Source organism: Asterias rubens, chromosome 3, assembly GCF_902459465.1.
Source record: "Asterias rubens chromosome 3, eAstRub1.3, whole genome shotgun sequence".
Classification (NCBI taxonomy): Eukaryota; Metazoa; Echinodermata; class Asteroidea; order Forcipulatida; family Asteriidae; genus Asterias; species Asterias rubens.
In genome coordinates, this window is record NC_047064.1 from 15972240 (window position 1) to 15987026 (window position 14787).

Below are 14787 nucleotides of genomic sequence, written 5' to 3' on the forward strand. Positions count from 1 at the left end.
CATCAATTTCCGACACCAAGGTGAAGCTAAACTTAGATTACTTCTTTCTATCAGCCTTACATCTGCCACAATGTTAAGGTTGTATTTTCTTTGTCCACTGTTCAAAACTCGAATATAGTTTGATAAATGAGTGGACCAGCGACCCTCACATCTTTCAAATGCACGTCTCGACAAAACAGGCAAAATATTGAACCTATAGAAACATGTCAATTAAATCACCTATATGCGTCCTTAACCTTAATTCAAAAAAATGACTTTGCATTAACCGACTCGCCCTCTTTATATTAAGGGGAGCCCGTAACTTATACAAAACTAAACAAATAGGACGGTGTGTGACCGCATGGCAAGGTACAAGCATTGTCAAAGTTCGGTTGTACTTTTGTTGGACACGACGTTGACTCTGACGTTGGTTTCGAGTGATCGCACGCGCTTGCCTTGGAACAGGGGTTGTCTTTTCGTCTTTTTTTCAAAACCAGGGTCCTGTTTAGTCGTTAGATGACGCTTGCATGGTTCGGTTGGGTTTGTCCTTGGACTCGCAGGGACCTTGACGAGAACGTATTTTAAAGTGATCGCGGCAACGACTTGGGGATCATTTTACGAAAGTTGTTCGTCATGGGTTCACAAGCCGTTCTTTTCACCGTGATAGGTGCGGTCATCCTCCTGTTGAACACAACAGGTAAGTTTGTTTTTGTGATACTTGTATAAAGTGAAGTTTATTGAGTGAATTTTTATATTTTTTTTTTAGATTTATAAATTAAGCTCCACTTGAGCACAATATTATATGCACTAACCACGTTTCATTGACTTAGACCCATAACATTGATCAGCTTATCTTTATAGTATGGGGAACTTGCACGACTATGAGACCTCTAATATTGCAATACATTCAATCACGGGCATCCCATTTTTATTGTTGGGGGTCTTAAAACAAAGGAGGCATCTTCGTTAGTTAAATCAGCCAACAAATTTCCCACTGCGGGAGCACAGCATTCAGCCAGGACCTCTCAATGTCCTCGAGTTGTGTTTGATTTTATTCTATTTTATTTGAATAAAAAAAAAATAGAAATCATGATCACAGCCAGTAGGCTAATTTACGTGACTTGTAAAAAAATAATAATAGTACAATAAAGAATTTACAAGTAAAAAAAGGCATTAAAATACACAAAACCAATTAACATCAAAAGTAAAGATTAAAGTAAAAAGTTAGTCACTATCACTCCAATATTTGTAAAACAATGTTTCAACATTTTTTACGAGAAATTAGGGATTAGGAATTAGGGATTCTGAAAACAGTCTGGGTTATTGGATATGTTGATAAATAACAAATAAAGCTTTTAAGAGACTGCACTGGAGCACGAGAGAAAGTTTCTAAGGCGCGGCGGTAGTTCATTGTGCAAAACCCACGCGAAAAATACATACACCTGCCTTTGTAATAAGAAAGTGTATTTTTGTTTAATCAATGTAGTATTTATTAGGAAACTGGTAGGGAGCTGTATACTGGTGTAGCACCTAGTAGTATTGGAGGTATTGGAGGTATTGGAGTATTTTATTACAAAGGCAGGTGTATATATTTTAGTCTGGCTCGATAAAGCAATACACAAAGGTGACGCCATTTGGGGGTTCTGTCACTTGCATCCCTGAATCAAGAAATTGGGATGGAAGCGGGCAGGTGGTGATCCTCTTCGATGTAAGTGGGACCATTTACATACGACACACAACGAATTGTAGGACCAGCTTGAGATTAAAGGCACTGGACAAACACCTTTGGTAGTTTTCTAAGAACAGTATTCTCACTTGGTGTATCCCAACGTATCAAAAAGAAAATCAAACCTGTGAGCATTTTTATTCAATCGGCTTCGAAGCTGCAAGAGAAAAATGATAGAAAACACCCTCGTTGCACAAATTTGTGCGCTTTCAGATGCCTAAATAAAGTCTTCTGCTTGTCACATTGTTTTATAAAGTATTAACAGCTTCTAGTGACCGTTACCAAGTTAGTTTAACAATTATTTTGCGTAATTTATTAATACCAATAGTGTAAAGTGCCTTTAAAAACATCAAGTAATATTGTGGATCGTGAACAGAAACAGACTTTAGCAAATTTGGGAGGGGTGTGACCCCAATCATCCAAGTCCCCCCCCCCCCCCAATGCCACCCACACACAAATAATTTGACTCCGAAATTATTGTAGTGCGTAACCCAGTGATAAGCCATCTGGTAAGCCTACTGGTCTAAGTCCTTCTGAATCTTCCACTTTGGTAATTGGATATAATTGATGGAAATTTGCATCGGGAGTTTACATAGAAAATAATAATTTTGGTTTTACCCATTTTTATCAATTCAATTCAATTCAGAAATGGTTTATTAAAACACGACTCGCAGTTATAAACTGAACTGCACATGTCAACATCATAATATGTTAAAAGAATTACATTAAGTAGAAGTTAACAAAGAAAAGGACATCAAATAAGAAATGATTATGATATACATTGACACCCGATGTGTGTAATACCCGGTACTTTCTCGAGTCATGTGCGAAAGAATAACAGGGATCACAAAGGTTATGGGTTCGAATCCAACCAGATTAATATTTCTGTGATTTGTTTTCGCAGAGCTTGGGAAAGCACTCAGTATACAGTGCTTACACAATTGACTATGGAAGTTTTTGTAACATAGGGTTTCGGTTAGAAATAAAACGAAAAGTTACTGCCCAACTTTTTGTGATTTAGGGGGAAGTTCAGATCGGAGGTAAAACGTCTCCCTCCCCAAGATAATTAGAAACGCAAATGCGATTTTTAGGAATTTATTAAAGTCGTAAACACATTTTACTTTGAAACCTTGAGTAGGTTAACGTGTCTGTAGTCGTTAAAACTGTTCTGTAACTGTTTCACAAAACGAGCCCCCGTCAAACCTTAATGTCACGCCTGTGGGTTTTCATTCAGCACTTTTCTCTATACAAACCGAAACTGCAACTTTTGTAATTGTTTAACAAAATACCAGCAGGCAGAATTGCTCTATAGTCTATGATTATATTATAATAAGTTCAGTCATGTATAACTTAAAAAAACATGGCTTTGGGCTTTTCACTGGCGTTCACGCGAAACGTTGCACTCAACCAAGTGAAGCGTGCCGCATAGAATATGACTGGTTGTTTGTAACTAAAGAGGAGGGTCGTTCACAACTAGACAGCTATACGCCAAGGACACCTACGTTTAAAAATGGAGTACTTACAGCCCAGCGTAATTTAAAGTTTCACATGGGTATAATTGATATAAGTTTGAATTAAGTTTTTTTCGGTTTTAACTTTCAAAACATTCAGCTATCCTCTGGCAGACTAAATAAACTTCGAGGCCCGTATGCTACCAAGGTTTCCATCTGAGATAGAGCGTGTCCCTCTAAAACATTGATTGGTTTTCATTTACACATGAACGATACATGATTAATTTGGCATCACATGTAGGAACACGTCGATTCAGGTACTTTCTGCCAAAAATTTAAACCGAAAAAAAGTCAATTTTAGTAAATAAAAGTGCACAAAACATGCACTTAGCTCCTGTGACCTAGCAGTCAGTGGGAGCAAGCAGTAGCAGTGTCATTTTACGTATCAATCTGTATCAGTTTGTCCAGGCTAATATTTTGGAAATAAATAAATTCAAATAATTTGTTTGCAATATATCGCACATTTTGGTCATGTTGAGTTGCAAGGAAGAAACAAATCTGTCCCCTCCTCTTTTTCGCTTGGTTTGTATTTCTTAAAGTTTTTCTGTAATTAAAAAAAATACATTTGTATAAAGCTCTGTAGCACAATTCAGCCTTTGGCTGTGAAGTTTGACAATATTGAATGTTTTTAATAAACCAATAATAATAACAAATGATACATTAATCTGATCCTTTCCACTTTTTGGCTGGGTTTGAGCAACAATGTAGAAAAACGGCAAAATTTTAACCTTTTGAAAATAACTTGAGGAAAAGTTGCTATAAATTTGTGACCAGCATTGTAGTCAAAAATTAATCTGTTCACTGTATACTTTCAACCCCTCAGGTACACTGTCTGCTCACCACGACCCACATCAGATTCACCACCGTCGTCATAATCAAACCTCCCCAACGAGCAGTGACGCCAATACTCGGTCTCCTCCTTATGGAGCTGCTCTGATTCAAGATGCAGCGGCGTCCGATGCTTCCATGGACAGCAAAGGAGATGCTCAAGAAGACACTGAACGAGAGGGCAGGAAACAGCATCATCACCATCATCATCCACACCACAACGATTCTCATTCCACTTCAAAGTTATCAGACCTTGAGGAAACTCTAGCGAAAGACGAGGCACAAGCAGCAGAAGATTGGGCTTTTCTCCAGGGAGACGACCCGAGACAAGGGCAAGTCGACCATCTTGCTTTGGGAGAACCAGACCTCGAGAAAGCCAGCATTAAAGAGAGTGACACCCAAAACAAACCCATCTACCAAAACTCACCAAACGATCAGGGCACGGGGTCAAAAACTTCGATCGAGAGTGACAGTAGTGGCATTCATCCTGAAGACACAATTATTCTCGACGCTCAGAACAGCACCAAGTATGTTTCTGAATTTCTTCGTTTCTTCAACATACCGTTTCCATCCATTCATGCAGACGAAAGCCTAGAACTATCAACCAAGCAAACCACTTCCCTCATGGAAGATCCAGCACAGACCTCGCTCAAACCTACTTTAGACATTTTAGACATTTTGCATGAAAGTACCATACCATTTTTAGGCAGCACAGGCAAGCCTGTCGGCAAAGACGTCGTTGACACAACCATTGCCAGTGAAAGTACTTTTGTGGCAACAACAACTTTAATGGAAACATCTCTATCAGTGTCAACACAAAGCACGGCCAAGTCTACAAGCACCTCAGTCACGCCTGTCGACACAGACATTATCGACATCGAGGGAGAAGATAGTGCTAAAACAACAACACCTTTTACAGAAGCATCTCCATCAGTTACATCACCAGGTACGACTCAATCTACAAGCCTTTCCGTCAAGCCTGTCGATACAGACATTATCGACATAGTCCTAGAGGGTGAAGATAGTGATAACACAACAACACCTTTAATGCAAACATCTCGCCCAGTGACAACACAAGGCATGACTCAATCTACAAGCACTTCAGTCAAGCATGTCGATACGGACATTATCAACATAGTCCTGGAGGGTGGAGATAGTGCTAACAGAACAACACCTTTAATGCAAACATCTCGCCCAGTTACATCACAAGGCACGACTCAATCTACAAGCATTTCCGTCAAGCCTGTCGATACAGACATTATCGACATAGTCCTAGAGGGTGAAGATAGTGATAACACAACAACACCTTTAATGCAAACATCTCCATCAGTGACATCACAAGGCACGACTCAATCCACAAGCACTTCAGTCAAGCCTGTCGATACAGACATTATCGACATATTTCTAGAGGGTGAAGAGCGTGCAAACACAACCACAACTTTAACGCAATCATCTCCGTCAGTCACAACACAAGATATGAGTCAATCTACAAGCACACCAGTCAAGCCTGTCGATACAGACATTATCGACATAGTCCTACGGGGTGAAGATAGTGCTAACACAACAACACCTTCAATGCAAACATCTCGCCCAGTTACATCACCAGGCACGACTCAATCTACAAGCATTTCCGTCAAGCCTGTCGATATAGACATTATCGACATAGTCCTAGAGGGTGAAGATAGGGATAACACAACAACACCTTTAATGCAAACATCTCCATCAGTGACATCACAAGGCACGACTCAATCCACAAGCACCTCAGTCAAGCCTGTGGAAACAGACATTATCAACATAGTTCTAGAGGGTGAAGATAGTGCTAACGCAACCTCTGCTTTAATGGAAACATCTCTATCAGTGTCAACACAAAGCACGGCCAAGTCTACAAGCACCTCAGTCACGTCTGTCGACACAGACATTATCGACATAGAGGGAGAAGATAGTGCTAAAACAACAACACCTTTTGCAGAAGCATCTCCATCAGTTACATCACCAGGCACGACTCAATCTACAAGCATTTCCGTCAAGCCTGTCGATACAGACATTATCGACATAGTCCTAGAGGGTGAAGATAGTGCTAACACAACAACACCTTCAATGCAAACATCTCGCCCAGTTACATCACCAGGCACGACTCAATCTACAAGCCTTTCCGTCAAGCCTGTCGATACAGACGTTATCGACATAGTCCTAGAGGGTGAAGATAGGGATAACACAACAACACCTTTAATGCAAACATCTCCATCATTGACATCACAAGGAACGACTCAATCCACAAGCACCTCAGTCAAGCCTGTGGAAACAGACATTATCAACATAGTTCTAGAGGGTGAAGATAGTGCTAACGCAACCTCTGCTTTAATGGAAACATCTCTATCAGTGTCAACACAAAGCACGGCCAAGTCTACAAGCACCTCAGTCACGCCTGTCGACACAGACATTATCGACATAGAGGGAGAAGATAGTGCTAAAACAACAACACCTTTTACAGAAGCATTTCCATCAGTTACATCACCAGGCACGACTCAATCTACAAGCCTTTCCGTCAAGCCTGTAGATACAGGCATTATCGACATAGTCCTAAAGGGTGAAGATAGGGATAACACAACAACACCTTTAATGCAAACATCTCCATCAGTGACATCACAAGGCACGACTCAATCCACAAGCACCTCAGTCAAGCCTGTGGAAACAGACATTATCAACATAGTTCTAGAGGGTGAAGATAGTGCTAACGCAACCTCTGCTTTAATGGAAACATCTCTATCAGTGTCAACACAAAGCACGGCCAAGTCTACAAGCACCTCAGTCACGCCTGTCGACACAGACATTATCGACATAGAGGGAGAAGATAGTGCTAAAACAACAACACCTTTTGCAGAAGCATCTCCATCAGTTACATCACCAGGCACGACTCAATCTACAAGCCTTTCCGTCAAACCTGTCGATACAGACATTATCGACATAGTCCTAGAGGGTGAAGATAGTGATAACACAACAACACCTTTAATGCAAACATCTCGCCCAGTGACAACACAAGGCATTACTCAATCTACAAGCACCTCACTCAAGCCTGTCGATACGGACATTATCAACATAGTCCTGGAGGGTGGAGATAGTGCTAACACAACAACACCTTTAATGCAAACATCTCGCCCAGTTACATCACAAGGCACGACTCAATCTACAAGCCTTTCCGTCAAGCATGTCGATACAGACATTATCGATATAGTCCTAGAGGGTGAAGATAGGGATAACACAACAACACCTTTAATGCAAACATCTCCATCAGTGACATCACAAGGCACGACTCAATCCACAAGCACCTCAGTCAAGCCTGTGGAAACAGACATTATCAACATAGTTCTAGAGGGTGAAGATAGTGCTAACGCAACCTCTGCTTTAATGGAAACATCTCTATCAGTGTCAACACAAAGCACGGCCAAGTCTGCAAGCACCCCAGTCACGCCTGTCGACACAGACATTATCGACATAGAGGGAGAAGATAGTGCTAAAACAACAACACCTTTTACAGAAGCATCTCCATCAGTTACATCACCAGGCACGACTCAATCTACAAGCCTTTCCGTCAAGCCTGTCGATACAGACATTATCGACATAGTCCTAGAGGGTGAAGATAGTGATAACACAACAACACCTTTAATGCAAACATCTCCATCAGTAACAACACAAGGCATGACTCAATCTACAAGCACCTCAGTCAAGCCTGTCGATACGGACATTTTCGACATAGTCCTAGAGGGTGAAGATAGTGATAACACAACAACACCTTTAATGCAAACATCTCCATCAGTGACATCACAAGGCACGACTCAATCCACAAGCCTTTCTGTCAAGCCTGTCGATACAGACATTATCGACATAGTCCTAGAGGGTGAAGATAGTGATAACACAACAACACCTTTAATGCAAACATCTCCACCAGTGACATCACAAGGCACGACTCAATCCACAAGCACCTCAGTCAAGCCTGTGGAAACAGACATTATCAACATAGTTCTAGAGGGTGAAGATAGTGCTAACGCAACCTCTGCTTTAATGGAAACATCTCTATCAGTGTCAACACAAAGCACGGCCAAGTCTACAAGCACCTCAGTCACGCCTGTCGACACAGACATTATCGACATAGAGGGAGAAGATAGTGCTAAAACAACAACAACACCTTTTACAGAAGCATCTCCATCAGTTACATCACCAGGCACGACTCAATCTACAAGCCTTTCCGTCGAGCCTGTCGATACAGACATTATCGACATAGTCCTAGAGGGTGAAGATAGGGATAACACAACAACACCTTTAATGCAAACATCTCCATCAGTGACATCACAAGGCACGACTCAATCCACAAGCACCTCAGTCAAGCCTGTGGAAACATACATTATCAACATAGTTCTAGAGGGTGAAGATAGTGCTAACGCAACCTCTGCTTTAATGGAAACATCTCTATCAGTGTCAACACAAAGCACGGCCAAGTCTACAAGCACCTCAGTCACGCCTGTCGACACAGACATTATCGACATAGAGGGAGAAGATAGTGCTAAAACAACAACACCTTTTACAGAAGCATCTCCTTCAGTTACATCACCAGGCACGACTCAATCTACAAGCCTTTCCGTCGAGCCTGTCGATACAGACATTATCGACATAGTCCTAGAGGGTGAAGATAGGGATAACACAACAACACCTTTAATGCAAACATCTCGCCCGGTGACAACACAAGGCATGACTCAATCTACAAGCACCTCAGTCAAGCATGTCGATACGGACATTATTAACATAGTCCTGGAGGGTGGAGATAGTGCTAACACAACAACACCTTTAATGCAAACATCTCGCCCAGTTACATCACCAGGCATGACTCAATCTACAAGCCTTTCCGTCAAGCCTGTCCATACAGACATTATCGACACAGTCCTAGAGGGTGAAGATAGTGATAACACAACAACACCTTTAATGCAAACATCTCCATCAGTGACATCACAAGGCACGACTCAATCCACAAGCACCTCAGTCAAGCCTGTGGAAACAGACATTATCAACATAGTTCTAGAGGGTGAAGATAGTGCTAACGCAACCTCTGCTTTAATGGAAACATCTCTATCAGTGTCAAAACAAAGCACGACCAAGTCTACAAGCACCTCAGTCACGCCTGTCGACACAGACAATATCGACATCGAGGGAGAAGATAGTGCTAAAACAACAACACCTTTTACAGAAGCATCTCCATCAGTTACATCACCAGGTACGACTCAATCTACAAGCCTTTCCGTCAAGCTTGTCGATACAGACATTATCGACATAGTCCTAGAGGGTGAAGATAGTGATAACACAACAACACCTTTAATGCAAACATCTCCATCAGTGACATCACAAGGCACGACTCAATCCACAAGCACTTCAGTCAAGCCTGTCGATACAGACATTATCGACATATTCCTAGAGGGTGAAGAGCGTGCAAACACAACCACAACTTTAACGCAATCATATCCGTCAGTCACAACACAAGATATGAGTCAATCTACAAGCACACCAGTCAAGCCTGTCGATACAGACATTATCGACATAGTCCTACGGGGTGAAGAGAGTACCAACACTACGACACCACGGTCGGTGCAACAAGCTACCCAATCAACAAGCAGCTTGACACAAATTTCTGGCAGTTCAGTCAAAGCATACACAACATTACCCACAACAGTCCATACTGAAAAAGCTGCGTCGAATGGAACGATCTATTTTGTTGATAAGACAGAAACACTTAACATACAAGATGGTACCTTAAAGGAACAGCGTGTCACTCCTTCTGATAGGCCCAACAGTCTCACAAGCACCAGCCAATCTGTCACCAACGACACACAAACACATTTTGTGTTTTTTGAAGTTGAAATTATTGAAGAACATGTACGAGACCCAGTATTAAAAACGACACCCCCAACACCAACATTGCATCGTAGTGCGACACCAAGCGGCACTTCGAAACAAACCGAAGTCACCTCGAAAACTACTGCACCATCAACATCTGCTGCAAGTTCATCAGGTCAGCCTATAGTCAGAGTAGGCAACGGCAGTGGATTCAACAAGGGTACAACTACAGTGTCAAGCAAGCCCACGACACTGCCGCCAAGAACACAGCAAAGTACTACATCAACCAGTACCATCTCGGTTCAGCATGATGAACAAGACATCGAAGAAAAAAAAGGTGGGTCGGGAGAAGTGTATGTCAGTCCAGTTTCTTCAACCAAGCACAATACAGCACCACCTACTACATCTACGAGCAGCTCAACAACAGCTCTTCATCCAGAACCAGAACCAACTCAAAAGAATCAGTCAGTGGTTCCAGTCGTGTTTGTGGCAGAACCAGAACCAACGCCTGAGCATACACCTGAACCAACCACAGCTTTTCATTCAGAACTAGAACCAACTCAAAAGAATCAGTCAGTGGTTCCAGTCGTGCTTGTGGCAGAACCAGAACCAACGCCTCTGCAAACGCCTGAATCAGTAACAACTTTTCATTCAGAACCAGAACCAACTCTTAAGAATCAGTCAGTGATTCCAGTCGTGCTTGTTGCAGAACCAGAACCAACGGCCGAGCATACACCAGAATCAACAGCAGCTATTCATTCAGAACCAGGAACTACTCAAAATGAGCAGCCACGGATTCCAGTCATGATTCAAGCAGAAACAGAGCCAACGTCCACGATTAAGCCTGTTCAAACAGACTTCTTGCAAACAGAACCAAAAGCATCGTCTGAATCACAGCCATTGCTGCCCATAGTTCCCCTTGACACGACTGCAAAGCCAGCGAGCAGCCCCAGATCAGAATCATCAACAATGAGCATTCCCACAACAGTCCACTCTGCAATTGACTCCATAAAAGACAAGGTGACTCCACTTCACACGGAAACGACTGCAATGCTTGCGAGCAGTCCAAAATCAGAATCAACAGCCGTATCAGAACCATTGTCGACAACTTCTCCATCGCAAAGAAGCAATCCCACTGCAATGACTGCAAGACTACGGAGTAGTCCCACGTCGGAATCAACACCCGTATCAAAACCGTTGTCGACAACTCCCCCATCTCTAAAGAGCAATCCTACTGCACCTGTGATCGACCTGATAAGTGACAAAGTCAGTCACTCATCGTCGACTCCACTTCAAACGGATAGTAGCGTTACAACTCGCCTAGTATCGACACATGCCAGTACGAAAGCCACCGCTTCGTCGACAAGAAGACTAGACGAGGCCGAGGACATCGGGGTAAAGTTCACCGGAAAGTTTCGTATTATTATTGTGGATGGAGAGCTTGCTGTGTATACGTCAGACCTGAATGATCCCAACTCTCCAAAATACAACATGTTCGCCGACATCGTTCGCACTGCGGTAAGTCATCAATGCTTTGTAGTGATTGTTTCGAAGTCAACAAATGTTGAGATGAATCAAATTTCTTAATAGACCGTATCGCAAATACTCTGTACGCGCACAATAGACGTGGAATGAGGTGCATGCTGGTCTAGCTAGCTTTTAAATTTGGTTAGTAGCTAGACCAGCATGCACCTCGTTCGACAGTTTGCGCTTTCGCAATGGTATTTGCGAAAAGGTCTAAACCAACCACATTGAATTGCATATTCATTAAAACAAGTGATAAAACATTCCAACAAGTACAGCAACTCAGTTTTCAGTCGCCCCATCACGATCAATTTAGTTTTAGCATCAAGTGCGCAATAGTCCATTTTGGAACGTTATAATAAAACCCTGCCGTTCGACTACTGTAAATGCTTTATAACAATGTCTACCTATAGACTAGTCATAATACTGAGGGATAAACTAACTAATAGCGATCCAACAGTCTTCCAGGTGGTCTAGATATTGTATTTCACCAATCGGATTTCACCAATCAGGGACGGATCGACCCATGGATATTTGGACGGGTTGGGTCAGGTGTGCCCCACACAAATAACATTGTTATTTCTTACACGACAGACCAAGGGTATTTGTGTTCGAGTTCCCTTGGAGACAGCAGATCAGTCTATGTTGTACAAAATCAAGCGGATAAACGACCTTGCCCTGGCGACTCAAACTTTTAAAGGATTTGATGTCAAGGATAAGGAACTATTAACATCATCTAATCATGACAAAACATTCCGTTTACACATGTTATATGCATTTATCTCGACAGGTCTTGGAAGCCCTGAGCGACTACGGAAACTACATCGGGAGTTGCCAAGTGGTGAAGTACGAGCCCGGCAGCGTCATTGCGTACTACGACCTCAAGGTCAGCGAGGGCGCCCAAATCACCTCGCCTGATATCAGAACACAACTGATCAGTTCCTTCAACTACTCGGACAAACCAGTGTTCTCCAGAGTGAGCGTGGACCTGCAATCGTTCACAGTGACAAGTGAGTTTGTTTGTAGCTATCTGATGATGACTCTTAGAGTTTAAAGGCAGTGGACACTATTGGCAATTACTCAAAATATTGATTGGCATAAAACCTTACTTGGTGACGAGTAATGGGGAGAGGTATAAAACATTGTGAGAAACAGCTCCCTCTGAAATGCCAAAGTTTTAGAGAAAGACGTACTTTTCCACGAATTTGATTTCGAGACCTCAGATTTAGAACTTGAGGTCTCGAAATCAACCATCGAAACGCACACAACTTTGTGTGACAAGGGTGTTTTTTTCTTTCATTATTATCTCGCAAGTTCGATGACCGATTGAGCTCAAATTTTCACAGGTTTGTTATTTTATGCTTATGTTGAGAAACACCAACTGTGAAGGCTAGTCTTTGACAGTTACCAATAGTGTCCACTGCCTTTAACATTAATTTTGGGTTTATTCAAGGTAATACAATGAAGCAGGCTTCAGATGAGTTGGTCTGTTTTTCTTTTATCGAAGGGGATGGGGATGAGAGGATGTTAACCACACATAATTGACACAAACATGGGGATTCGTCCATTATGTTCATTCGCTCTAACTTCACATGCTCCCTTCACAGAATACTGCATTTACGGCTTACAAAGCGTTCGGGTCACTTTCAAAATGTTGCGGAAGACATTGCAAGGGGTGAGATTAATAAGTTGTAGTTAAAAATCCACAACACTAAGCAAAAGCTCAAGCATTGCTCATCTCAAGAAACAATCAAATACAGAAGGAAAGTCAATTACTTTGAAATTTGAAAGGGATCTAACTGATATCAGTATCAACCTGATTATAGATCGGATGCCCTACAAGGGAAAAGAAGAATGAAATAAATTACGATTATTTTTTAGTTATGACCTCAGTAAATCACTCATCAAGCACTTCGTTGAGATACTTGTAGCATTTGACGTGTGGTCATGTGAAGTTCACAAGCTTATGTATGTTTTCTCATTTTTTTATTTCCAGGAATTCAAGAGAGCGACGGCGAACTTACAACGAATGCCGGTAATTATTCACTGCATTTTATTAATATAAGTGTGCTACTCCCTATAAAGATTTCTCGCAAATTCATTCCCCTGATCATAATCAAAGCAGAATTATGCATTCGTCTCACAAGGCTTGTTATGTGTCTTTAAGGCAACTTTAATCATCTTGTTCTATTTTAGTTTCGAGCCCAAAACGCATTGTTTTCTCTCTAAATGTAAAGGAGTGAAAATTATCACTCTTTACATCTTGAATTGCCCTCAAATAGCTCTTTAAAAAGATTGGCGGGTATTTCACTTTTTTTAGGGGGGTTTCACTACAGGACAGGGTGAAAAATCACTCACAAAGATGCAAACTTCAATCGAAAAGAGTTGTCCCTCATATTGCTCTTCAAATAGTGCCTTTTCACTCTTTTGAAGTTAGAGAGTTGGAAAGCACTTTGCGCCAAATAAATTACTTCTGAATATTTATCGACTGAATTTGTAATTCACAACAAAAATTAATTTCGAACCCCGTGTTTTTTTTTATTTTGCTTCAGCTTCCAAACATGATGACGTAGGGGGTCTAGGCACCGGCGGTGTGGTGGCCATTGTACTGACGTGTATTCTACTAGCATTCGTCATTGTCGGCTTGATCATCCTCGTCGAGGTTCGCGAGAACAGGCGAGAGAAGAGGAGAACGGTAACAGCCGGGAAGTATGAAGTAACGGACAATGATGGAACAGGTTCTCCAGTGTAAAACAATGCTGCTTTTGTTTTAACACAGCCTCAAAGATTTGTTGTATAGCTGCTGATACTATAACAACTATAGACCTTATGCACATGACGTCATTTCAGTACGGCGCCCCCGCATTGAGGTCAAAAGGAGGTTGTTCATTGGCCAATCTATGTGCGTTTCGATTGTTTTGTCACCGTTTGACCTCAAAGATGGCGGCTGGATGACGTCAATGCATAAGGTCTATTAACACCTAGATAACATAAAAGGGACAAGTTGCCTTGAAATGGTCGCTTTTGGCTATCAAAAAGCGTTTGTTATGAAATGAATATGGTTGGAAATATGTTTTAAAGTTGTTTTTAAAATGTTTTTAAAATGTTTTAAAAATGTTTTTTAAGTTGTGTAGTTATACTTTTACTTTGTGAACTGTCAACACAATCCTCTTTTTGGTAAAACCATGACTTTAATTATAGTCTACTTTCAAAACGTCTTTTCAACCATAGTTTATTTCATAGCAAATGCTTTGAAACGCTATTTATAGCCAATAAAAGTGCCCAAATCAAGGCACCGTGCCCCTTTTAGTTTAAATCAACCACCAAGTCCCCGATGAA

General features: G+C 41.6%; 1 protein-coding gene across 1 annotated transcript; it reads left to right on the plus strand.

The window, feature by feature from the left end:
* The first annotated feature begins 612 nt into the window (after window positions 1-612).
* On the plus strand, window positions 613-14334 carry LOC117288100 (mucin-17-like). The gene is made up of 5 exons (XM_033768799.1): window positions 613-676; window positions 4040-11442; window positions 12239-12458; window positions 13445-13483; window positions 14001-14334. The coding sequence occupies exons 1-5, from the start codon at window positions 613-615 to the stop codon at window positions 14198-14200; spliced, it is 7926 nt and encodes a 2641-aa protein (XP_033624690.1). The 3' UTR covers window positions 14201-14334.
* Window positions 14335-14787: the final 453 nt, after the last annotated feature.

Excerpts from the sequence above, each read along its gene's own strand:
- LOC117288100 (XM_033768799.1), top strand. The coding sequence starts at position 613 with ATGGGTTCACAAGCCGTTCTTTTCACCGTGATAGGTGCGGTCATCCTC. Across the intron at positions 11,443-12,238 it reads CCGACATCGTTCGCACTGCG|GTCTTGGAAGCCCTGAGCGA; the intron begins GTAAGTCATCAA and ends TTATCTCGACAG. Across the intron at positions 13,484-14,000 it reads CGAACTTACAACGAATGCCG|CTTCCAAACATGATGACGTA; the intron begins GTAATTATTCAC and ends ATTTTGCTTCAG.